Raw genomic sequence first — 26,545 nt, forward strand, 5'->3', positions numbered from 1 at the left:
TCAGCCATTTCAGCAGGTCTTCCTACCCTCCACAGTGGATGTTGGGAGGCCAAGAAATGCTAGCAGGAAGGCATCACTGCCTCCACAGGAAAACAACCGATTTTCACAAAGACAGAGTAAAGATTAAGGTTTCTTACCTCTTGTATGCACAATCCCAAACACACTTGGTAAGATCTAAACTCTGTTTATTGCTCAGAAATGCAAAGCTCACAACAAACTAAGCTACTACAGTTGAAGGCTCCTGTCTACAAACATATACAGCAAGACTGATATTTCCAGAGCATTTGCACATTCCTTTGTTACCTGCATAGTCCACTACTTTCTTCTGCTGAAGTTTCTACTAAGTCATAAATAAGCAGATGCAAAAAACTCACTGCTAATATAAAACTGGATTTATTTTTTTTTCCAGTTCAGCTGAGAAGCAAACCACTTAATAGCAACTTTCTTTGAGATTCTTTTAGGAGTCTCAAATAAGTAGAAAAACACTGTTTACCTACTGACAGTCTCCACAGATTACTTTCCTGCCATTTAGACTAGAAAGAAGGAAGGAGATTACTCATCACTACAGTGAGCCATTATTATACATTGCTCCAAGGAGGAAAAACTAGACTACAAAGCAGTAGTCCCTGTCTTCTAGATAGAGGTCTGAGTAAGGTGAACACGCATTTTTGTTACGAAATAATAGAGAAAATCACTAAAGTAGCTGGTTACAAGTTAGAAAACATAGGGAGAACATGCTTGTCACATACACATAGGTACAAGATTTCATTATTATATTTTATTCATAAGTGGTACTTCTTAGGTTCTACATTTCAAAGTGAGAACCAATTCAACTTCTGTACAGTACATCATATTCCAACACACAAACCTCCACCCAAATCCATTTTAGGATACACAGCATATAAATAGCCCTTTACTTTTCTCGTGCAGGTTTCATAGAACAGCACTGAGGGCTGAAAGCAGAATCCCATGCATCACAACCATAGAGGCATCTTAAATTTCCAAGGCAAGCTTCATACATAATCAGATTACTGCTAGTGCATCGTGAATTCTGCTGATGAATTTCACTGTCACACTGTTGGCACAACTGCAGCTTGAGCTCTGCCCACACATTTGCCAGCAAATTAGTAAGTGATCAAAACACAATCAGCATGCGTGTGTTTACACTCTCTCATAAATCATCCTTTATGTTTCATTCTGCTGTGCATTCCACTTGCACAGTTCAGAGCTTACACATATGTGAACATTATGGCACATATGTAATGTTTTAGAAACGAATAGATGAGCTTGTGAGACCCTACAGGGAGTAGATAAACTTAACTGCACCTCCTTGTTGAATGTACAATGATTAAACAATGATTATTGTCGAAGGCTACATCTAGTCCATCCTAAAACCTGTTAATTTTTTGGCAAGGAAAGAACCTGACAGAAAATGAGAAAAGCAGAAGGGGAAAACTTATGAGAGAAAGACAGCTGCTGCATACTGGTGTCTGTTCAACACAGTGATAATAGTGGAAAACTCCATAAGATAAACTGCTTGATGGTACTCATTAAGATCACCCCTTAAACATAACCGAGCCTCCGCTCTACCAGCTCTTCAACTTTCATGCCATAACTATGTCTGCCAATTCGTACACCTTTGCAGCACATTCTTCCTTTTACAGGCTGAAAAGGGAGGTAAAGGAAAGAAATAACTGGAAGAAATAGAAAAGAATAATCAGATCATGAATTTAATCCCGTGTGAAGCATCTGGTATGCTAAGAATAAACAGGAGACAGAATATCAGAAAGGGAGCTAAAGGCATCTTAAGTTGGAGAGAAGGAACATATAACCCATGCTAGAGTGTCAGGATTAGCAGGAATTTTAGGGAAACTCTCACACAGATGTGGAAGGGCAAAGAGTTGGACAGACAAACTGAGTCCACCTGCAACACCTTTGTCCCTCAGATGTTGTAAAGTCTGCAGCAACTTAGGCAATAGTCGTGCAGGATTCACATCATCTTACAGTACAGATTTATGATAGAGATGCCTATAGCTGAATTTGTTATCCAAGGCTCTCTTTTACAACTGATGGGAAAAAAAATAAAAGCATTACTTCGTACAGGACCCAATTTCATAGAATCATGGAATAAGCTGCATGGATCTGCAGTTCGGTTTCCTGCTCAAATCAGTTTCAATGCAAAGTAGAGCAGATTGCTCAGGACTTTATCCAGTTGTGTCTTGAAAATTTCCAAGCATGAAGACTGCACAACTTCACCAGCAACCTCTTACAAAGCTTGTCTATTTCTACACTGAAAACATTTTCCCTTATATGCAACCTCTCATTTCAGTTTATACACATTCTTTCTCATCCTCCTGCCCAGAGCTCAGCCAAGGGGTGATATCCGTATTATTCGTAAGCTCCTTCAGTCCCAGCTGTCCCACAGGACAAGGGCTCCAGCTCCTGACAGTGATGTTCTGCTAAACCAACCTCAGTTTGTAAGCATGTTCCTTGCTCCTTGTGGGGAAGTGTCCAAAACTGGACACAATATGTCGTGTAGAGGCAGCCTTAATGAGTGCCAAATAAGGGACGATAATCGCTTTCTTTTAATTACTGGCAATACCCTCGTCAATACATACTGATAGGCTTTTTTCCTTCTCTATGGCTGTGGCATATTGTTGATTCATGGTCAGCTTGGCACCCACCAACACTGCCAAGGCTTTTTCAACAGAGCTGCTAACCAGACAGGCAGTTTCTATCCTGCATGTGTGCAAGGATCACCACCTTCACAGAAGCAGGACATCTGTCCTCAATGAATTTCAAAAGCCTCCTGCTGGCCTGTTATTCCAGCCTGTCCAAACAGCAGCCCAACCCTGATGCACATTAACTGCACCTTGAATATGATATTGTCTTCAAACTTAATAATAGCCCTCTCCCCACCTCTTCTGCATCACCAATAAAGATGTTAAAACACAACCCAGTCCAGGACAGAAGTCTGTGGTATTCTTTTTGTTAGTCCAGGTAAAGTATGACCTACTAACTACTATTCTCTAAGTGCAGCCATGTAACCAGTTTTTTTTACTTGTCTAGTCACCCTTCATTATAGGCTGAAAAATATTGTGGGATCCAGTGTCAAACTTCCTTCCTGAAGACACCCAGTATGACATCCAATGCTTTCCCTTCATCCACAATCTAATCATTTTATCACAGAAGGTAGCATGTTTGGTGAAGTATGATTTACTTGTTAAATCCATGCTGACTGTTCACAACAGGTTTCCTCCATGTGTCCAGAAACATGTTTCAATAGGATTCACTCAGTGAATTTTCCAGGGGCTGAGGTGTGGCTGATCACCCTGTTGTTTCCTGGATTGTCCCTTTGGTCTTCTAGAAGATGGGTGCAACCTTTGTCTTTCTCTGATATTGGAGAACTCCTCCGATCTCCACGACCTTTCAAAGATGATTAACAGCAGCCTCATTACCACATCAGCCAGCTCTCCTAGCATCCCTGGATGCAGACCATCTAGTCTCAGAAACTAAAGCAATCCCTGTCTTGATCTTCATCCACTCCTGCTGGCCCTCTGCCTTCTTGAATCTCAACTCTGAACTCAGATATCTGGGAGAACACGCTAATGAAGACTGAGTCAAAGGAGTCACTAAGTATTTCTGCCCTTCCGAGGTCTGCTATCACATACTCCATTGCACCTACCTCTTTTATATGTCTGAAGTGAGACAAAGGTGGATCACAACACAAACAATATTGGTCTAAATCTAGACCTCCACCAATTATAATGGCAGTTTTTGGTAACAACACATGCAGACACACCTGCAAGGCAGATTCCTCTGTATATCTGGATGAATCTTAACTAACCTACCTACAAAGATCAGCCATCCAAAGCTTAGATGGTGAACTGGCCTCTCAATTTTTCACTGCTTCTCACATGAAGTATTTTTCTCTGATTCTAATGCAGTTGTATTCCTTTTTGGCAATCTCTTGTATAACAAGATTAATCAACCAGAACTTAGCTTAGCCTATTAAATGGTCTTTAATAATTCCAAATATTAGTTAGCCTGCAAGAAAGCAGTAGTTAAAGCAGTAAAACAAGCCATTCTGACTTAGCAGTCTTTACTCTTGAAATAACATAACTTCACTCTTAAAAAAAAAAAAAAAAAAAAAGCCTTCAAACAAAGGTTACAATCATTGTCCCTCCTCTGAAAATGTTCTATTACCACTGCATTTTTTTATTAAGGTATCCCACTGTGCACAAAAAAGCTATTTTCACTGGTTGTATAAATATTTGATGTAGCTCTGTTGACAAAAAGCTATTTTGATGTTCTTCCTTCTGATTTACAAGAAGTATATGGGAAAAGATTTCTTCCCTTACCATGACAGCTCTTCTAGTGCGCAACTACTTTCACTGTGTTGTCTGAACTACAAATTCCCCTCATCTAGAAAAGTAACCTTTACGTTGCTGTTGCTCTCAAAAAGAAAACAAGATATCTGAGGCTTTATGTCACGTGATCTGAATGTTGGCCTTTGCTTCACATTTATATTCCTCTCTCCCTCTGAACCTTTTCACCTTGAGTACACACAGAGAAAATAATTCCATATGGATGATAAAAATACCAGCCATCTCTGTGGATAAGGTGAATAAAATTGGCCCAATGCATCACTGGTTCATTTCTGTCAGCAGCAGTGCAAATATAACAGAGTTAATCCATTTGGCCCTTCAAAAACCCAACTAATTTCCTCTTACAAGCAACTCATCTTTTGTTTCATTTGCTTGCTTTATCTTAAAGTCTTGTCAATGTTTTATAGATGGTCAGCTGGCTTTATGCAAGTTTGAAAGCCCAGAAATTCACAGTCAGTAGAAAAACAAATATCAAATGTTTAAAGAATTGTATTTCAAAATGATTGAAGACAACCAAACTTATAATTACTCTGTTAAGGCATGGAAGTACAACCTTAGCTTTCAGTCTTTCTCCCTTCCCATCCGCAACTACTCTCATATTGCTGACTGAAGGCTTGCTGTAAGAAAGAAGCTGATCTCATGTTAGATCTTTTCCATTTTCACTGTTACTAACTTGTACCTTGCCCTACTTCTCACTGGAAGAGCGAATGGGTGAAGTCCTACGATCACTTCAGATCATTAGACAGTATCAGTTACACCTGGGTTTACAAGGAGTATTAGTAATGACAAGATACATGGTGTATCTCTCAACAGTTTATGAAGTGTAATTTGCAATTTTATTACATTTCTGCTTGTTATTTTCTGGTATGATGAGCAAAAAGAAACAGCTGCTATCAGTGAATTTTAAAATTCTTTTACATACAAATTATTAAATTTGTTGGCAGAAGAAAGAAAAATTCATATATGCTAACAATCTGGAAATTTTCACTTGATTGGGCATTCCAAGGACAAGGGAGAGAAGAAGATAATAACCCTGCTTTTAAGTCTAATAAGCAAAGTAATGAATTCATACTTTAATGCAAAGAGAAAAATCAGTTCCCAGTGCAAAGAAATTTAATATAACCAATTAAAGAAAATATGCTAATATTACCTTGATTTGGAAAAGGATTAATCAGTGAATACAGAGATCAGCTATAAAGAGCTGGACAGGTTGCATTAAAAGACTATAACAACAAGAAGCCCTGAGCCTCTTCTTTCTTCCCACCTTCCTGGGTTGTTTCATATGGGCTCGTATAAGACTGAAAAATACCCATCGCTTTGCAGCGTAGGAAAAATTTAGGATTTAAATCATAAATATTTAATTACAACTGGGATCACCTTATGGATGTTCTTATTATACATTTTTCTAACAGCGTGGTTTCAGTCATGACAGTTTACCTTAACTGTACTGATGCCCTTTTAAAAACTTTAATTTAGAGCTTTTCTGACTACTAAAATTTCCTGTAACAGCAAAATGATAACAAAAATGATTATCAACTGCTCATCTTCAAGCTCTAATTTAACTTAATCCTGAATCTGTACACTTTCATATAAAACTGTCCTGTTTGTGTAGAAACTTTATTGCCATCCTCCATGCGAATTTTATCTGTGTCTGTAGGCAGTTATCTGGTACTCCTCATTGTGGTATCCAAGTACATGAACTTCCCTCAGTCCTCTGTTATATAAATGAACTTTGAAAGTTTAAATAACAGAAAAGTGCTGTGTTTAAAACATTTTAGAGTACACTGATAAGCAGTTTTTATTAAAGAAAACACTAAGCCTTATATAGCCAATTAGATTTGGCTCTACGAGTTGCAATTTATACACATAAAGTAATTGACTATGTTTTTAAATAAGTTAACTAGCAATTACAAGGCTTTCCAGGAAGCTGTATTATGAAAGCATTCAATCAACTGAACTTTAGACCTTCAATTTTTGCTACTTGCTGCAAAATGAAAAATCAGAATTGTTATCCCAATTGACTTTCACCACAATCAACTGTGTTTTATCACAGGCCACGGAACTCTGATTGACAGCAAAATGGGAAGAAGATGCTCTGGAAGCAGTTTTACAGTTCTGCGGCAGAAACCCATAAATTTAGTAGCAGATCCCAGCCTACGGATTACCACATCCTTTTGGAAAAACAAACCAAAACTAGGTGAAACACTCATAGCACTCACAGGATTTAGGAATAAGAATTTTGATGCATACTAGTGTAGCACTGTAATGCAATGGAAAGCACAGCAACGAAAGCCCTGTGCTGCAGCAAGTAAGGATATGCTCAAATGCAGCAGCCATGGACACAGAAACACGGGAAAGAATCTGCGCACCCTTGGAAGGCCTCAGGTACACATGGATCTCCAGTGAGATACCCTCACCTCCACTGCCAACTCTTAAACGAGGTGTGAAGAGGTGGATCCTGGCTCCAGCCCTTCCACTCACTCAGGTGCACTGCTTGCCCCTGAGCTTCCCTGAGTTGGCCCTGCCTTCCCACCAGGTTTTCAGTCTCTCTTTCAGGCTGCTGAAAAAGCAACTAGTCACCTAATTTTCCAATAAAATTAATATGGTTATAACTTCAATATTTTTATTTTTAAGTATTTCCCTTGATTTATTCTCATGGTCCCTTGGTTATGTCTCTGAAATCCCTATTATGCACCATAATTCTTTTTGTGCAACAAGCTTCACTTCAGAGTCACCAAGGGAGCGAGCAGTGCAGTACAGATTGGCTACAGTATTAAGCTGAATTCAGTGCTTATTCACAACATGCAAAAAGAGAAGGCAATTTGATAAAAATACTGTGCCATCAAGATGGAAATGTCCTCTGGGGGTAGGCACTAGTCAGATAAAACTGGCGCACTGTCATACCTTTAATTTAAGTATCGTGCTTTACTATCTTAATAATTCAATTCAGTTCACTTGGTACTGTTTATTAAGTCTATGTATTTCTGCAGTTACAGATATGTCTCTATTATGTTTATAAAATACAACTCACGATCTCAGCTTGCCTTATACAAAGGCCAAAATATTATCTGTATACTTTCATTCCACTTCACTGAAAAAGGCTGATCTAAAACAAATATTTCCCAAGATCATATTAAAGCTTGTTTAATGTCTTCTCCCAAATGTCTTCTCTTGAAAGATAATGACCTCTATTAGCGGAGAAAGGAAAATAATGACAACATAATATGCTCTCTGTAATTTCCATACCATTTACCATTCCAAGGCTGAAGATGGCGTTCACCAATGAGCCTCCTTTCCTGAAGTGATCTGTCATATGCTCCAGCCAATTCGCTTCCAAGCTGTTGACGGTCTGCCCATTCCTGGAGATCCTCATAGGGATAGTCACCGTATAGTACTGGCTGCATCTCTGTGCAGTTTTGGGCTTGTTGAAGAGAGTGAAGATCTCTGTCTCTACCAAAAAGTAAAAATGAAGTAATGCAACAACCATATTATGATACTTCAGCTAAAACAATACTGTTTGCCCACAGCCTTTCACACTACACAAATGCAACACTTGGGACATGCTTTTCTTTTTATGACATTTCTGTGCTGCACAACAGAGTAAGGTCTCGAAATCCATCACAGTATTTTGATTGTTGTTTCAGTATTTGTTACTAATAATGGATTCACTGTTGACGATAAAAAAATTACAGATATTCATACTTGAGTACTAATGGGCAACCCTTCTACAAGTAACAAAAGCAATTAAACTCCACAAACTGCATTAAGTACTGCAGAAGTCACTAACCATTAACACACAGAACACTTTTATTTTTTCTACTCAATGCATTTTAAAAGAGGTATGACTGAGGACAGTTCAAATGCTGCTGCAAATCTAGAAGAAGCAGCATTCAATAGATCATGACCATTAAACAAAAATATTAAATAACTTGGTTTGATAACGCAGTGGCATGGAACCAGCAAGCAACAGATGCATCTAAAGAATGCAATGAATCATAAATACAGAGACAATGCTAGCTGGTTAGTTGATTTACTCTGGGTCTGAGCCAAGGTGAGACACAGACACAAGAGTAAAAGAATAACGAAAGCAGCACTGTTCATGGTCTCAAAAATGAGACTAGAATCTGTTCTGTATCTCCTCTTGTCATTACAAAAAGTCACTGCTGACAGCAAAGCTGGGGTTTCACAGCTCTGAAGCTGGAAGTAAATTTAAGTGCAGATTGAATATTGACTTCCAAGAGCCAAAAAAAATCTCTTCAAATAAACATAAAAAGCAAAAACCTTTGATTAAATCTATTCACCCAGCAAGCTCCTCATGTTTCCAAGTTATTATATTGTAATCTCAAGTATTAAAGAAAGTAATGTCACGGGAAATGTTAAGACTGCTCTCTAACAGAAATGTCCCTGAGCACAAAGTGTGTAAAATGAAAAAGATGTTAGAAAGCAGATCAGGAGCAGGCTGGCAGCACTTGAAGAAGAGACCAGGAAGCTTGCTATATAACCAAACATTCGAAAGAGACTTAATGATCTCAGATGTGAACAATGGTTAAAACAGACCAAAAGGGAGTAATTACCACAAATCTTCTGGCAGTTTACCACTTAACTAGAAAAAACAAAATGATAATTATCCTAACTTAAAAGAGGATACACAGAAAAATTCTACGTCCATTTTGATCCTGACTCCCAAAACAGATTCATGTTGGAGATCTTTCTGGTGTGTATGAAGACATCACACTAAAAACAGCACACCATGGAACTGGAAATCCAGAGGGGGAAGATGATTTGGATTTGACATTGGGCTGCTAAAAATGTTCATTTAAATATGTGTGGGAATCTTTCAGCGTCTGACCTGGTTTTGTAATCGTCATTACACTGGTCCTAACCACTGTTCAAATTATTACAGCCAACAGCTTTCACCAGGCAGCCTGTCTGCTCAAGCTTGGACAAAGACACCTCCAGTTTACTTCTAAATAACAGTGCACTTGCAGTACGTGTGCCTTGTTTACAGGCAAAGCATTTTTAACAGTGTTTTGAGAGCCCTTTAATAAAGGGCGAAGTAGATGAGCATTACAAAATACTGAACAACAAAATATCACAAAAATAACACCTGAAAAGCGTTAAACCTAAATTGAACAAAATTAAGATTCCACAAATGGAAAAAAGTTTAAAGCAGGGAAGAAAGAGCTTAAGAAAGATCACTTCCTATGGAACAAGTAGTGTAACATGAAAAAAAGAAACAAAAACACCTGGTACTTTCTACCTTCATGCTCTCAAGGAAGGATGCAGAATGATGCCAAAGACTGAAATACATTTTCCATGAGAGGAAAAGTGAGCGCTCTAATAATAAAAAGCCATACAAGAGTAATACAGAAATCAGCAATGTTGCACAGGCAATAGATATGGGAAATCCTACTGTAAGTGAGCTACTTCATTTTCTGTCACAAAAAAGTGCCATCTCAGAAAGCATCTGCTTCATTCACCAAGAAAGAAAAATGCACTAGAAGTAAATAGAGGAGAAAAACACTCAGAAATAAAAGATAAATACGGAAACTAAACACACTTTTTAAAAATAAAACCCCTTATCTGGCAAAACTGCAGCTGTAATAAAATCCTGTGCTGTTTTAGATAAATATTAAGGAAGATTTCAGGTGATCAGCCTTATATTATGCAGAAATACTAAGAACATAGTTACTTGCAACAGAAGATTTCCATCATCAAAAAGATAATAGCTATGTTAACTCTCTCAAGGACAGCACACATGAAAACAGAAAGTACTGGTCTGGTTTGAGACAGAGATATCTAATTTAGAACTATAAAACTTAGAGGGCTTCTATAATGTATGAGATTCTAGAATAACATGGAAGAAATGATTCAGCTAATAGAAATGCTTTGACCTAATCCAGATGCCTCCTTGCCCAACAAAAACTGAAAAAGCATAATGAAAAGTTATTTGAGAATGATACAAATCTGACGACAAAAACCTAATTACACAGAAATGCAATGGAAACCAAGACAATAGTCCAAGTCCAAATAGTCCAAGAATGCAAAGTCATTCTCAGTCTTACATTACAAAATCCCCAAAGGGCCAAGAGTGTGTGACTGAATCTACGTAAAATATAAAGAATGGTGATAAATTAAAGTCAAGGACGGCACCAGCTCAAAGGAATGTGGATGGAATTTCCTTACATAGATTTATAACTTGTAAGGAAAGTAAGCAAAGCAGTGAGAGAAATAAGTGTACACCGTATCGTCTAGGGTGTAGGCAAGCAGAGGAAATAAAGGTATTTGAAGATTTAAAACTGAAAATGGGGTAAGAATCTTTTTTTCTGATGACTTATGATTTTCTAAGCTACTCTGGCCTATGTCCTATTTTAAACAACAATTTCTGGATATACTTGATATAAATATCAAGTATTACAACAAATACAGAAATGAACGATTTCAGCAGAACAGCAGGGAAAATAAGTCTTTACACTCAGGCACAGGAACAGCCCATAACACAGCTGTACCTAGTTATATCAGCTCTTCAGCTGCCACCTGACTTACACTCAGTCGCTGTAAACTGTGTAACTATGCTGAAATTGGGTTACGTGGTGCATTTGCTGCACCCATTCTTTGCTATCACAGAGGTAAGTTCCTCTCCTCGCCTGTACCCCTGAAGGAGCAGGAAACATAATTGGCTTTTATGTATTAGAGGTCACAGCAATACTTACTGTCAGTAAGTGGTTTTGAGCATCGTGCTGGCGTTTCATTCTCTGCAATTCCATTCTGTGTGTCTGGCGCTTCTCTCCCACCTGGGTGCTCGTGTTGTTCTTCACTGCCCTTTGCAGATTTGCAATTGGACTCCTCAGCAGCTTGTCCTTCACCCTTCCTCCCTTCCCTGGATGTGGCACATTGGTCAGCATTCCCCTCACCTGGTGCTGGAGTACTGCATCCATTAATGCCATCTATTTTCTCGCCATCCAGTGAAGCGTGATCCTCAGGGCAATTTGAAACGTTTTTATTATCTCTGGATTGCACAGAGTTGTTACTGGCAGGTGTCAGAGAGGAGCTGACAAGGCAGTTCTTTTGGGAATGGTACTGAGGTATAATTCCAACAAATTTCAAGCCTTGACTTGCTGCATCTTGAATCTACAAGTCAAAGAAGATTACATTTTAACCTTCAAGCTGTCTTAGCTAAATAGAAATACAGGAAATAACACCCTTCAAGGGAGCTATAGTATGTCATTTTGCTACATTTGTCCACTACCAGAGGAAATTGCCATGCTACATTTACATAAAAAGTTAAATTCTAGTGAGGCAGGATGAAAAGTCCCTTAAATTGTCTGCAGTAATGTGAAATTGCATGCACATGTGCACACACACAGAGGAAAGAAAATGCCCACGTATTTCTTCAAAAAGCCTTTGTCTGAACCATTTATTCTGAATTACCAGAGGTGGTATTACTCACATGAAGTTTTAGTTTCAATCTTATGCAGTCACTCAATATTACACCTTCTGCTGTATTAGGCACGTGATTATGACATTTATGCAAGGAAAAGGTTATTAATTCTCTCTGTAATATGCACCATCATAACAACAGTTGTTGTTTTTCCTATTTTGGATTCAGACACAAATGGCAGGCTTTCACATAATGAGTACATAAAAGCAAAGTTATTTTAATACACTGTACTTGGGGAGACACAGAACTCCAAAGAACAGTTATGAGAAGAGCAAAGAAGAATGAAAACAAAGGGATTGCATTATTAATCCTTTATGTTTTAGGTGAAGGAAGAACATGAAGGAATCAGATCACAAAAGATTCAGAGGAAAAAAAAAAACAGAGGGTGAGTCGTAGTGATAAACAGATAAAGCAGGAATTAACTAAGGAAAGCTTGAGAGGAAGCAGAAAGAGAAATCTAATGCAAAGACTCAGCACTATGGAGCCCTTTCCAAGAGATTTTAGTATCACACTCCTGGAACAGAGTGGCCAGACCTGTGTGAAAATGTGTGAGGATTCATTTATCAAAATCTTTACCAGAAAAGGAAAGGTTTCCATGTACTGTGTACACTTTGTATAATATAAAGTCTAAACATGCATAAATATTTCAAAAATAAATGGGTTAGGAATGGAGAAATAATTTAAATTCCTGCGCATACCGTGTCATTCCAGGGTGTTAAATTATCTTAAGTGTTCTCTGAGGTTCAATCTATATGAACTTACATGAAGCAGTTAAGGCTTTTTTTTCCAGTAGCAAATGAAATACTGAATGTTACATGCACCTCCAGTTTGAAAGCACAAGAGATGGAACAGAATAAACAAGAATATTTTTTTTTAAGAGGAAGTTTGTTTCTGCATCTTCCCTACTCAGAATTACCTTTATTAAAATGAATCATCTACTTCCTGCTAATGTGGTACTGTTCTAAACATACAAATGTACAGATGATACCTGATCAACAAGAACTTCCTCTTTCAAACCAAAGTTGTACTTTCCATGTTAAATTAACTCTTAATTTTGTGATGGCAGGAATTTAACAGAGCTGTTCAGGAAGCAAAGGCAACATCCTTCACAGGTGCTGGACCTGACAAATGTGAGCTGCTGCCTTAACAAAAGCTCATAGCTAAAACCGGAACAGGAGCCTCCATATAAGACTACTGCCAGCAGTATCCTGATCACATGTATGTTTGGCTACAAAGAAAGCTGGAACGTAATGGCCTTGCTCAGAAAGGTTCCTGTGAATGTCAGCAATAGATGTATTCATCATATGCTTAAAGTTCCCTAATCCCTATTACAATTTCACAAATATTTTTCATATGGCCATTGAAAGAATTACAGATTCAGTTCATCTGTTACCACTAATCTAAACACACATCACTACATTTGTTTGGTAGGTTGCAGGGCAGCTAATTATAGAAATTTATCTTGCACGCAACTCTTAAGAGTGTGAGGATAGTACATATGTAGTAACATTACTGGTCCTGGAACACTGCTTGTCAACCCACAGCAGGTTCTCCCACGCAGTGATTTGGATGAGAACAGTTTTCACAGCTATTGGAACAACGTTACACGGTCTTTGCACACGTAAAGAAAACGTGTGTGTTCTAAGGAATACCTGAAACTGAGGTTTTCCTTTGGAGGCTCTTGTTCTCCAAAGAGAGAGGATGGGAATTGAAAAGGGTCCAGAGGAGGGCCACAAAGATGGTCAGGGGGCTGAAGCACCTCTCCTACAAAGACAGGCTGAGGGAGCTTGGCTCGTTCAGCCTGGAGTAGAGAAAGTTAAGGGGTGACCTCATTGCAACCTCCAGCCTACAAACAGGAGGCAAGCCAATTCTTTACAAGGGTAGATAACAGCAGTACTAGGGGAAATGGTTTTAAGCTGAGAGAGGGACAATTTAGATTGGGTATTAGGGAGAAGTTCTTTACCAAGAGAGTAGTGAGGAGCTGGAACAGGCTGCCCAGAGACGCTGTGAATACCCTGTCCCTGGGGGTGTTCAAGGCCTGGTTGGATGGTGTCTAATATTAGATATGGAGGTTGGAGGCCCTGCATGTGGCAGGGGGGTTGGAGTTTGATGATCCTTGAAGTCCCTTCCAACCCAAGCTATTCTATGATTCTATGATATTCTAAGATTTATTAATCTAATAGTTTAGCAGAAAGATTACAAAAAGAGAACGTGTCTGCACTATATAGAATACACCATCTTACTTAAACCCATGTTTCAGATTGTTCTCATTACATAAGGGAGAACCAACCACTGTTTTCCGTAAAGCCAATTTAACAGGAAATGTTACATCAAAAGTGCAATGTGAGCTGCAAAGTGATGCATCAGCAGATGCAAACAGTCTTTCTGACCAACTTCCCACGAGACCATGAAGAAGCAAGCTCTCGTCATAAAGTATGAAGCCCTAACATTTTCAAACTGCTAACAACACTATTTTTTGCATCCTACTTAAGAGTTTCATTAGCAGAGAATTTTAGTTGTCTTCAGATCCAGAATGATTTACACCACTCACTATACATTCCTATCTCCTGTTACCTGTATTAGAAATATTCTAACTAGGAAAACCAAATCCCCAGACGCAGAGAAAAAGCCCAGATTCCATACCCTGACTGGCTGTGCCCAAGAATGATGATTACTGGTGCAGCGGGGCTGTTTCTGTCAGCCACCTGCAAAGCTCTTTGCAGCTCTGCAGGCTTTCAGCTTTATCAAGTATCCCATGCTGGTACATAGAGACAACAATGTCTGCTCACACACACCAGCCACGCGGGGAAAATACCCAGCAAAGGCTGTGTTGGCAATTAGAAAGAGGGCAAAGTGCAGGAGAAAGGAGGAGTGAAACTGAAGTGGATGGAAAGAACACAGTGCTGCTCTGATACTCACCCAGAACACCCTCCAAGACCAGACAAAGACTACAATTAGTTGTTTTTATGTGCCACCTCGGAGAACAAACGGGAAAAGTGTTCACTGTTCTGCAGTATATTAATAAATAAGAGCAAAAAGCAGAATAAATGCATCTCCACCACATGCCACATAAAAAAAAGAGAAAAATAAAAATGCCCTTACACTTAAAGGGATCCATACTAATTTCAATTGTTTTATTGACCGCTTTTTCCATGTTTTGTAGATGCTACATACTTGTTCTTTATATTTAGGGAAATCCCTAAAAGGGAAATTCCAACAAAACAAAACAAAAAAAATTAAAAATTCTTTTGTTCTTTCCCCAGATAGGAACAGAAACATTTTTAGCGTCTCATAATGTATGGCTTGAATGGTATTAACCACAAAAACAAAAACAGGTCTCCAACACAGAAGATGTTTAACCGCAGAAGCAGAACTTCACTCATTTATTTTAATTTGGGCAAAACCCCAAGAGGGTACATCTAAATCAGCCTGTAACTGGCTTCTATCAATTTGCTCTTATGCCAGTTTAAAAATAGAACCTGTTTAAAGAAGAGGTGAAATTTCATGTGTACTGAAGGCCAATGCAGCTAAAATTTAATATCAACCCTATAATTTGCTTGATTAGAAACCTGGCATTTTCCTTAATGGGAAAAAAAAGGCAGATTTATCCTTTGCTATCTGTGAAATAAATACCAAATCTCCCACTAACTCCTCCAAGGATAAAAACAAGCAGTGTCAAATCCTGATGTCACTACCTTAATTGAATTTTTGCTGGGGCACTTGTGTTTATGTTTCTTAAAGTTTGCAAAGCATTACTGCTTATTTTATAACTGTCTGACCACTGATTTTATACTGCACTTGGAGAAAAGGAACCATCAGTAGCATGAAGAATGTTATGTTGAAGCAGGAAATTTATGTCCCACTTTTCCAAATATTTCTGGTTCTTTTGAAGGCTTCCTACCTAGTTAGAAAACAGCTGATGGTCTAATGCAGAGGTCTGTAACACATTTCAGATGTTGTCTGTGTTACCTGTAGCATTATCAGCTCCCAAATAATCTATTCATAGAGAGACAGATGATGTTACTTATAAATACAGAAGCTCAAGGATGCAGATGATGTTACTTATAAATACAGAAGCTCAAGGATGCAGATATCAGGCTGATGAGAATCATACACATTTGTCAGCTTCTGTAATTGCACACAGTGAGATTCTGTACATTTGTCCCACGGGATGGCACACAGCAAAACAGGTGCTTCCAGAAATCTCAGTCTAGTATTCCATCTACAGTAATACCCATACGGAATAATGCTACACCATTTAACAATGAGAATCTCTCTGATAAGGATTTTCAAATTGTTGATTTAATATGACAAATGCCAGGAACTTCTCTAAATTCTTGTATGCCAGGAACTGAAAGTTGTCAGCATGCATTCAGAGTAAAAGTAGTTTCACTAATGTAATCAGGACAATTCAGTTGGTAACAGTCCTAAATGGTCCCAAGACTTACATCTCCTGACGATCTGGATGAAAGCTATCTTTAAAATGCTGTCATCTGAAGAAAGCGGTTCATTAATAGATTTGCTACACATTTCATGATTAGCAAAGTACTGAAAAAAAATTACAGCTAAAAGGGGACTGCTGCTGCTACAAAAATAACAGAAATAAACTCCATTTGGAGAAAGGACAACATTCAGCAGTGGCAATGAACTGATTTTCTGATGGGCAGATGCATGTAGCTGGCTCTGCAGTGAGCTAAAAGAAAGACTGCTAATTAGTCCCACTGATGGGAAAACATATGGCCTTTGAAACAATAGTTCTGAAACAATTTAGCTCAAAGCTATCTAAAACTTTTTTAAATCAAACACGAGCCATCTTAGCTAATAAAATAAATTCTTGCCTGCCTGTTTGCTTGTTGTTTTTAAAAGAATAACGTTAGAGGCATCAGATTTTGTAATGCACTCCAGAAACAAGATCACCATGTTCTTCTACCTTCTTTTTAAGATTCAAACAAAGCCCTTTGACAACTGACACCACACCAGGGATCTTCAAGCAAAAATTATTTTGTTGTTTCAGAAGAGTACTATGTACTGTATGACAGGAGCTGGAACTGGAAAAGGGTGTTTGAGACTACGGTTCTCCAACGGTGTCCTCCTTCATTACTGTTTAGTAGTACATGTTTCATTACAAATACTAGTTTGTTCATTTCTGAAAACAGATGTTTAAACTTAAGACAGGCTTTTAGCTTATCTCTGACACTTACTGTGGATCTCACAAGCTCTTTCCCTGAGAATGCAGCAACACCAATCAAGTGTTCACAGCTTATTTTAAAATCAACTGGGCTTAACTAATGTTCTGAAAGAGTTTTATTTATTACTGAACAAGTCAAAACTTCTATGACTTTTTGGAGATGCACTTTGCAGTTACAAAAAAAGGGTAACTCTGCTAATCAAATAGCAAAGCAGCAACTGGCAATCATTTCTCTATTCTTTTGCTCTGAAATTCTGCTTCAGTATTTGCAAGTTTCCAAACCACATAACCTTTCTGATAGGGATACTCTGCCACTTAAGCCTGTACTTCCTATGCATTTTTATCCTTTCCCAGTTAACCTCACCTGCTCAATTCTGAATTTGATAAAGGCAGTTCCTGTTCATGTAAGTGTAAGTAAATATAAATGTAGCTTATAGAAAGAAAGTGTATCTGTATTCAGGCCTTCAAATTACCAATTATTTTCACTATCAATTACATCAAAATAGGTCATCAAGAACAAGACACTGGGGGGATGCTTTGAAAAGAGTAACCACTATTTATATTAATAATTCCAATGAAAACCTTGACGAAAATTTTACCACTTAGGACCTTTAGTTAAGACTATTAGAAATAATTTCGTAGATCCAAGAGAAAATTAAGACTTCAAGAGCAAAACCCAAAGGCAATAACTGTTTTTGTAGTTAACAGTCCCTTCAACAGAAGCACTGATTTGACCCTGAGCTCTCACTGCTCAGTCTCTCATTTGTTGTAGAGAAGAACAAAGCACTGAACAGGGAAAAGAAAGCAAGCTTTGCAGTTTTACAACAACCTCATTGGGAGTAGACTCTGCAAATGAGAACTGAAAGCTACAAACAGAACAGGGAAAAATGTAATTAAGCAACAATCTACTGCAACCTACTGTTACATTGAATAATGCAACCTACTGTTACATTGAATAAAACAGAATCTACATTCTTAAGACAGCACTGCCAAGAGATATTAAGTTACAGCAAGCTGTATGTCTCCTGCTACCAGAGCCAAAAAAGAGACTAGAGGAACCAGTTACGATTCCTCTTCAGCTTCTGTCAGTTATATGTTCCTTTCTGAGAACAACACAACTGTACTAAATGTACAGTGTAGGGAAGTGCAAGCACAATTGTTCCTTTCAGTGTGCATACCATCTCAGGAGATGACAACTCCTGAAACCTTACTATCAGTTCTGTGGCCTTGTGTGCAGTGTTTCCTCTCACATTATTGTCTTATTTTAGCATCTGCTCCTTCACTGAGCTGGCAAAGGAAGAACATTGTTGGACGCAGGCTACAAAGGTTCAGTGACTACAGTACCTGCCTAAAAGCCACTGTAACATACTCACTGTCCCTTTCTTACCCCAGAACTCCGGAAGGAAATCATGAATTTATTCACAGTATTTAAAATGTGGAAACATAAAGAACTCTGGGATCCCTAAAAACTGTGAGATAAGAACTGTGGTATCCCAAAAACCTGGGATAGGCTGCTACAGAACAGCCATCTAAGTTCATTCAGCCCAAACGCTTGATATATACTACCAAAAAAAGTGCCTGTTAATACAGTGTCTCAAAACCTTAATCTAGACAACTGCCATTTTCCAAATACAGTTTCAAAATGGAGACCACGACTTGCACCTGAATCTTTCAAGAGAAACTCAGAAACTAGTGTTCAAACATAAGCAAGGGAAAAAATAAAGATCTACAGTGATGGATGGTTGGACTTTGCATCTATCAATCATTGTAGCCAGATGAATGCTTGTAGAACACCAGAAGACATTCCTTTCACTTAACTGTAACCAACTTGCAGCAATGCTGGTTTAGTGCATCTCTTCCCTAAGCAATAAAAAAATCAAAAGGTTCAAGACGTCAAACATCCAGGTTTTAAATATGAAGAATTCACTCTGAAACTTATGGACTTCACATTTAATGTGCAGGGAACGCCTTCTTTTATCTTTTAAAGCGTTTCTTTTAAACCACATAGTTTCAACAAACCATCTGTTACTTGTAGCCAAAATTACCATTTGAACAATTTGCCCGTATTTTATTTTAGCACAGTATAAAATATTATCGTGTTTATTATTTTAAAGTTATTTTCCCACCAGACAGAAGTGGGATCATTAAAAACATTAACTATATACATACTTTACAACATCTATTTCTGTCTTGGTCAAGAGGACAGCTCTAAAATCTGCTGGGGGCAAGGGATTATGAAAGCACAACCACGCTCCTGGGAGAGTCCTGAAAATAGTTTTGCAATGTTCATGGAAGATACATATCAACAACACTCTTACATGGCTTCGTCAAAAGAACAGAAGTTGAAAGAAGCTTAACCAGGAACAGATGTTTCCCTTCACACCAGGCTGTTTAAAATACTGAACGTGCTATTTTTTACCATCTCTTTTTATATATACACTTACAAAATGCTAACAAAATGCACTTTAATAAATATTATCACAGCAGATCACAAATAACTGAACTACGAATGTTAGCTGCCTCGTAGCTGTATTTAAGATCCAAATACTTAAAAATTAAATGGGGGCTCCGTTTGTACTGGAAAAAAAAAAAAAAAAAAAAAAAAAGAAGAGAGTGCTCCAAGATGGCTTTCATTACACGGTACCAAAGAAATAACTGCTGTATTGCTCTTTTTTTGACAATGAAGGTTTGGGGAGGGATTTTTTTGTTTGTTTTAAGGATGGAACTGATTTTAAAAGAGGTTGAGATCACATATAGGTAAGTCATCCTAGGTAATAAACAGCACTCCAGAGGAGCTATTCTCTAGCCATAGAAGTATATTTGAACTGCTCGTTCATCTGAAGAACTATCCGATGAGCAATATTAAAGATTCAGTATTTTTACCCTTCTATCTTCTACTGCCACCTGTTCTGCCTGTATCTCCCGCAAGAGATTTCTGAACAGGTCAGCTAATACATATTTACAGTAACAAGTAATGCTGAGGAGTACAATAGCCATCTAACAAACCTTGGACTTAACAAAGCAATTGGAGCCTTCAGAGAAAAGATCCTTGTAAGATTGCAGCAACACAGACAAGAAGTCTGCTAACAGTCCAGTGCTCTTCAGAACACACCAGCTTTGTTCATTCTCAGAATGCAGAGATTAAGAGATGAAGAATCAGAAATAAAGAGACAAAAATGTGAGAAACACTGGAACCAGTATCCTTATAATTATGAAGAAGAGTAAGTCCAAAAAATTCTAAGGTTTGTAATTTCTGTATTCTCATTTTGCTTGCCATACTGTTACAAGCACACAAATATCTGTAAATATATAAATATGTAATATTTTGGACAATTTTATTCTATGACACTTCCCATTTTCCATACCTCAATCTAGTTAGAGGATCAAGATATTTCTCAAACTCCAAAGTTAAGAGTTCAAAATAATTTACCACCACTTACACACACTATATGGATACGTGCCTTGTTTTGACTACATATGACAAATGCTCATTCTGATGTGAGTAAACACAGGAAATAAGTGGACAGTCAAATCTGGGTTCAATCACTCCCATGACTGGGAATATCTACTGAAAAGATTTTAAAAGCTCTTGAGAATTCACAGGCATCTTGGTATTGTATTATAGGAGAAACAGCTGTCTTTTAAATAACCAAAAACTGTGTCTATCTAGCAACTTAAAAGATACTGAAGAACGAGCCCCTCTTTGACCAGCAGTATGTATATAGATATGTGTGTGTACATATATATAAATACAGGTATTTGTGTGTTCGTAACAGTATGGCAAGAAAAATGAGAGTACAAAGGTCTGCAATTTCCTATGAAAATTTGTGAAGTGGAAGATCCTTTCAATGCAATCCAACCTTCTACTCACCATTATTTAGAAGCAAACTGCTTTTGTACAAGGAGGACCGGTGATGACTGTTTCAGATGTCAAATTTCAGAAAAATTAAATGAGTGGCAGCTTCTTTGCAATGCATTTTGTTGGGATATTCCTTCCTAGAGTCCCACCTAACAACTGAAGTACCATCAGATTCTTTGGCCCAGCTACTACTGGAAAATATGTCTCTAGAAAATACAGGTCAACAAACTTACTGGAAAAGCCATTACAGCTGCAGGGTAACCAATAATTTCCAGGGTACTTTGAAGTATGGAAGATGCTCAGAGGACCGCTTAGGAAACTGGTGTTAGTGGCAGCTCCGTGTTACTAAATGAGACTGAATGCAGTGAACAGCAGTGATCAGATCTGAAAAATACAGTCTCATACAATACACTCAGAAGTATTACATGGGAGTCTCAATGACCCAAAGCTAAATTGTGTTACCACTATGTAGAGACACAAAACCAACTACTCATCTGTGCGGTTTTAGGTTTGTTGGAAGAAATAGGCCTTGTTTTTAAGTTGTGTCAAGTAAGGACAGATTAGCACAGAAAGGTCGTTCTCTAGTCAAAAACACATAGGGAAGATGCCTGCACTTGAATTTCAATTGAGATACAGCATTCTTAAACCATGCTCCTCCATGCTCATCATACTTCCCTAAGAAAGGATTCTGAGTCCACAGGGAAAAGAAATGTGAACTCTCCAATGAGATCAAACTAAAATAGTTTAACAAACAACACTTCCTTTTCACAGAACATAATTAACCAGGCAGCCGAGGATACAAAGATGTGCTTCCAAAAATTTAAGAAGTCAAAACCAAGAAGAAATGGTAGAGAAACTCTTCCATTTCCTAACCTTTCTTCAACACTGCAAGGATGTGGCAGTATGAGCAGAAGTCCTCTGCGTGTCACAGTTCTTCTAACTCAAGATTGATGTGAAAAACAAAGGTCACGAGAAACATATTTCGCATTCAGATGTGACCACATACCCAAAATAACTCTTTCCTTAGGATGTCAACCCGGCTTCTTTCTCCTTGACTTGCCTCAGCAGATGCAGGAGAAACATCAGCAGATTTTAAAAAATTGTAACAGAATACACAGAAATAAAGAGCAACTAAGGAGGCAATTGAAGACTACTTCTATTTCACGAGACAAGTCAAAGTATTACAAAATATGGTATCTCAGTACCATTTCCAACTTGCAACAGCTTCTGAATGATCTGAGCCACAGAGACCTGAAGTTCAGAAGTTTAGCTTTGCTCATTAAAACACAGATGAGCATTTTAATCTCTCGTTTTCCTGAGAGCAAAAGACAAGAGCTGATATCAATGCAGCAGCACAGCAATTTCTTCCATTGTCCAGAATTACATAACAAACACACCATAAGATTATTTGAGCTCTTCAGGATACAGTGAGCTGCACAGCACTTCCTAACCTAGATCCACATTGGTAAGAAGGAATAAATAAGACATGGTGTTAGAAACATGTTTTTAAGACACAGGAAGAGTGCATCCCATGCTACTTTATGTCCTCACTACTTAACTGTGTTCTCTCTTTCATGGCTCTTAGCACAGTCAGAAGCCATAGCACTGCAGAAATTCATGGAAAGGAATAGAGAATTTGGAGACAAAGCCCAGAAAGTTCTCAGCAGCAGCACACAGACTTGACTGGAGAGTCTTTGCAATTTCTGAAATGTAACAGTACCGAGGCATATGGTTTCAATGAGCTAAAAGCATTCTCCAGGTTAAATAACTTCATTGTTTCTTCTTTTTTATAGTAACTTTTTTATTCTTCTACATTTATAAGAGTTACAGAAGAAAAAAAAAGTTATTACTTATGCTGTATTCCATTGCAAAATCATTTTGTGTTTGCTAGGAACAAGCAGGTACTATTCAATACAGCATTTTCAATGCAACAAAAGGTGAGTTGAGAGAAGTTGTTATTAAAATTGTACCCCTGTCCATATTACCATGTAAATGATACATGCTCAGTAGTGCATAATAAAATTATTTTTCTCCAAGTAACTTTTTCTAGTAAATTCATAGTTGGAGAAATTTTAGAAGATATGTGTATTATACTTGGTATCTTTTAAAAAATATAGTAATTTGCAATGCTGCACATGATTGCAAACCTGTGCTAAAAGCTCCTCTTACAAAAGGTCTGTGATCAAGGTTTGACTACTCAATTATAACACACTATTAACTTCAACTCTATTCCATAGTTTGAGAAGAATTATAGAGTTGTTCTTTTTTGAAAGCAAGCAATTGCTCTAATAGCTTTTTGCTCCTACTTTCTTTGAAGAACTTCCTTTATTTTTCACTTATTTTGTTTGGAAACATCTGTTTTATTTACCCTTAAGAGCAAGGGATGTTTTTGTTGCTCAGACAAATTAGTTAATAAGACAATTAATTCCTACTCCCAAACAAGTCCTGTTTCCCGAGTCGTATTTACAAAAAAGCGTTGAGACCTTCCTAATGTGTTTAATCAGATATAGACACGGACACAGCACACATCTGACAGCACCAACTTCAAAGAACTTCAAATTCCTCTACATCAAATAACATCTGAGGATGAGCGACATGCTCAGCCTACAGAGAAACAGTAAGTATACATTCCAGCTATTAAAATTTAAATGATTATATCTCAAAAAGGCATCTTTATAACCCCATAATCAAATGACTTCTACCAACAGAAACATCTCCATGTCTAGAAAAGCATTTTAAAGTCTCAGAACTGAATATTTATGGAAATAAGCCGACTCCTGGGTTGTCATCTTGTTTTGACATTAGCCAAGCTCTTTCTGAAGACTCAAATGCAAAGACTTTTCAATTGGAACGACAAAAAATTTTGCTACCTGCTGCGATAGATACTTTGACTTAAAGAACTGAAGAATAAAATCAAACATTTGGAAACCAATACATACGAATTACACCAGTTTGACCTAAGCATAGATGCAATAACGTAATAAACTCTGAAAATAAGATTTGGAATCAAACTTTTGAAAAGCAGAAAGTGTTCAGAAAACTTTAGTTTGCTCCGACATCAAAATCTGTAAGTATGATGATGATCAGATAGTCATACAAGCATTATTTTAAAACCAGTTTTTACTATTCACAGTAAAAAGGAGAGACTGAACATGACTGTAGTCTGTCAAGCTGAGCCCCTTTCTGAACTCACACAGCCTGTGCTGAAGTCTATTTTACAAAACCTTCACTATTATCACTGCAAAATGGATTAAAGCTAAGAGGGAGGATGCCTACTCACTCTATTCTTATACCAGGTGGCTATGTCAACATAGCATTTACTGCTAGTTTTTGTAACATGTAATAGGACACAACAGATGCTGCAAAATCTGAACCACGCACAGCAAATCTGTCTTCATGAAAATGGACAAAGCCTGCTAATTTCCAGTCTAGCAGAATATTTAATCATCAAAAGTAATTTTAAAAGAAGGAAACAAATTGGGAATTTAAGGATTATTTTCAATTTCCCAGTATATGGAAATTCATTGAAAGCAGTACAATTGAGAGTGACAAAGGGCTTTAGTTTACAAGTACCATCTCTAGCTGCAAACATTATGATACTAAAAAAACCTAAGTAATCTGGGGGATTCTAGGAGTTAATAGGATTTCTAGCTATAGTACTACCAAATATTTTAACACCAAAATGAAAATGGTGACACTGTTTCAATTTAAGATGTTTATGCCATCACAGGACTGTTTTCTACAATGTAACTTAGTTGGTATCATCTGTGACAGGTCACATTTCTGTGATACTACAAACCATTTTTTAATAATAGTGTGATCAATAATACATTCCTTAAGCATAACTGCCCTTCAAGTACTTAAAATTACAAAACACCACCAAATTCTGTTGAAGTGCTTCAACTGCACAAAATGTAAGTACACTCCTATTGTCAGACTGACACAATGAGTAGCAGTAACTATAGCACAAGGCATATCGTGTTTTGGTTTTTAAGGGTTTTTTTTGTTTGGTTGGTTTTTTTTACTCACTTTCTTAATAAAATCAGGTATCTCCTTCTTGTCTGAAAGTTGGTTTACAGAGGAGCAGCACTCTACCTCCAAAATATATCCTTCACTATGGATGCCACCTTTCGGAGACCTAAGGAGACAAGAAGAAAAGCAGAATTAATTTCTGTTGTTAACACTGGATACTCAGATACCTTCTTTATAAATGTTTCTCCCAAGAAGATAACACAAAAACATCAGTTTCAGCACATTCACTCCACAGCGTTCAGCACAGTGCTGACACCTTGCAACTACAGCATCTTGCTGCTTCCTAGGGAAGAAAATCACACCAGTGACTGAGCACTGTGGAATGCCTCCTGGACTTCCAAATTTCTTAACTTATCCAGGAAACGCTTTGTCAGTTTGGCATTTAAAGCCAACAGCAAGGGTGTTACACCTAGTGGCTATGTCAACATAGTATTTACTGCTAGTTTTTATAACATGTAATAGGACACAACAGATGCATAGGCAGTGCAGCTCTCAGATCTTCAGAAAGCAGGTTCCAGCACTAGGGACTGACTGACTCTCTGGGACCATCAGGGCAGCCTGAAAGATTAATGGCATCTGCATGGAAAGTGAGTTGTTTATTCCATTTTAAGTGAGAAGAGTGGCAAAGAAATCTAAAAGATGTAGAAAGTGTTCTACAAACAGTAATTAAAGGACTCTCTATCTACAATCACTCTAAGTCAACATTTAAAAACTAGGGATAATCAAAGCAGTCTACCCTTCAGTCTTACCTAATCCTTTGTAGATGAGAAATGTAACGCTATATCCAAAATTTCTTCTCTTTCAGAAAAGGCTAACCCATAAAACAGTTCAAACCACATGGCATCTGACACTTATACTGATGAAAAATGAGTGCTGTGGAAACATGATATTGGTTGGAAGTCATCCTGAATGATATTGAGAAACAGTCAGTAGGCTTGCACTGCACAGCAGCACTACCAAAGGTCATTTTCATCTATAGACTCCTTTACAAGGAAACTGATAGGTCTGATCAATATAGAAATCTAGAGAATCAATTGTTGCATCTGCTCTTCAAGAAAACACACATAGGTATAACCATGAAAGTCAGCCTGTAATTCTTGGGATTAGTAACAAAGTAGTTATCTTAACATCCCACACTGAGCATCAACAGATGCAAACTGAAGCAAAACCCTAATTCTGGTCAGCATCCACTTGGTGTAATTGGCACAGAGGAAACAGGAAGAGAGGTTCAGAAGCCTAAATTCGACTGCTGAGGAAGCAGCACAACATCAAAACAAGGATGTCACAGGCCTGCCGTGCTTAAGAAAGCATTTCTGTGTAAAAGCCTTGTTCTGAGGACTGAGACTGTTTGACACATCAAACACACGGTCCAGCTCTGAATGGTCCCTGGGGATTTCTCCGAGATGCGAAGTTACTGGGAGCAGTGAGACGTGTGGGCTGCTGACTGTAACTTTGTGTTTCCTAGGCAATGCTGTAGAAATTTCCTAGAGTGTCAGAAGACATTGTAGTTTCCACTTGATCCTCCCAGCTTCAACTGTATACACTCACCTCTCTCTTCCTATCTTACCAATACATGCACAGTACAACACTGTTTCATAGACTGTGAACTGTTCTGGAACACTGAAGCCCTTTCACTA

The 26,545-nt window shown here is 37.8% G+C and overlaps 1 protein-coding gene across 2 annotated transcripts in view; it reads right to left on the bottom strand.

Annotated features, from left to right (window-relative positions):
• RFTN1 (raftlin, lipid raft linker 1) overlaps positions 1–26,545 on the bottom strand; it is a 95,661-nt gene that overhangs the window by 18,824 nt on the left and 50,292 nt on the right. For both annotated transcript variants that reach the window (XM_052695612.1, XM_052695613.1), the window contains exons 4-6: positions 24,906–25,014; positions 11,102–11,519; positions 7,635–7,838 (exon numbers count right to left, since the gene is read on the bottom strand). In XM_052695612.1, coding sequence (XP_052551572.1) covers positions 7,635–7,838; positions 11,102–11,519; positions 24,906–25,014 — 731 coding nt within the window. The remainder of the gene's footprint in view (positions 1–7,634; positions 7,839–11,101; positions 11,520–24,905; positions 25,015–26,545) is intronic.

This window comes from Tympanuchus pallidicinctus, unplaced genomic scaffold (assembly GCF_026119805.1).
Source record: "Tympanuchus pallidicinctus isolate F22 unplaced genomic scaffold, pur_lepc_1.0 scaffold3, whole genome shotgun sequence".
NCBI classification, from domain to species: Eukaryota; Metazoa; Chordata; class Aves; order Galliformes; family Phasianidae; genus Tympanuchus; species Tympanuchus pallidicinctus.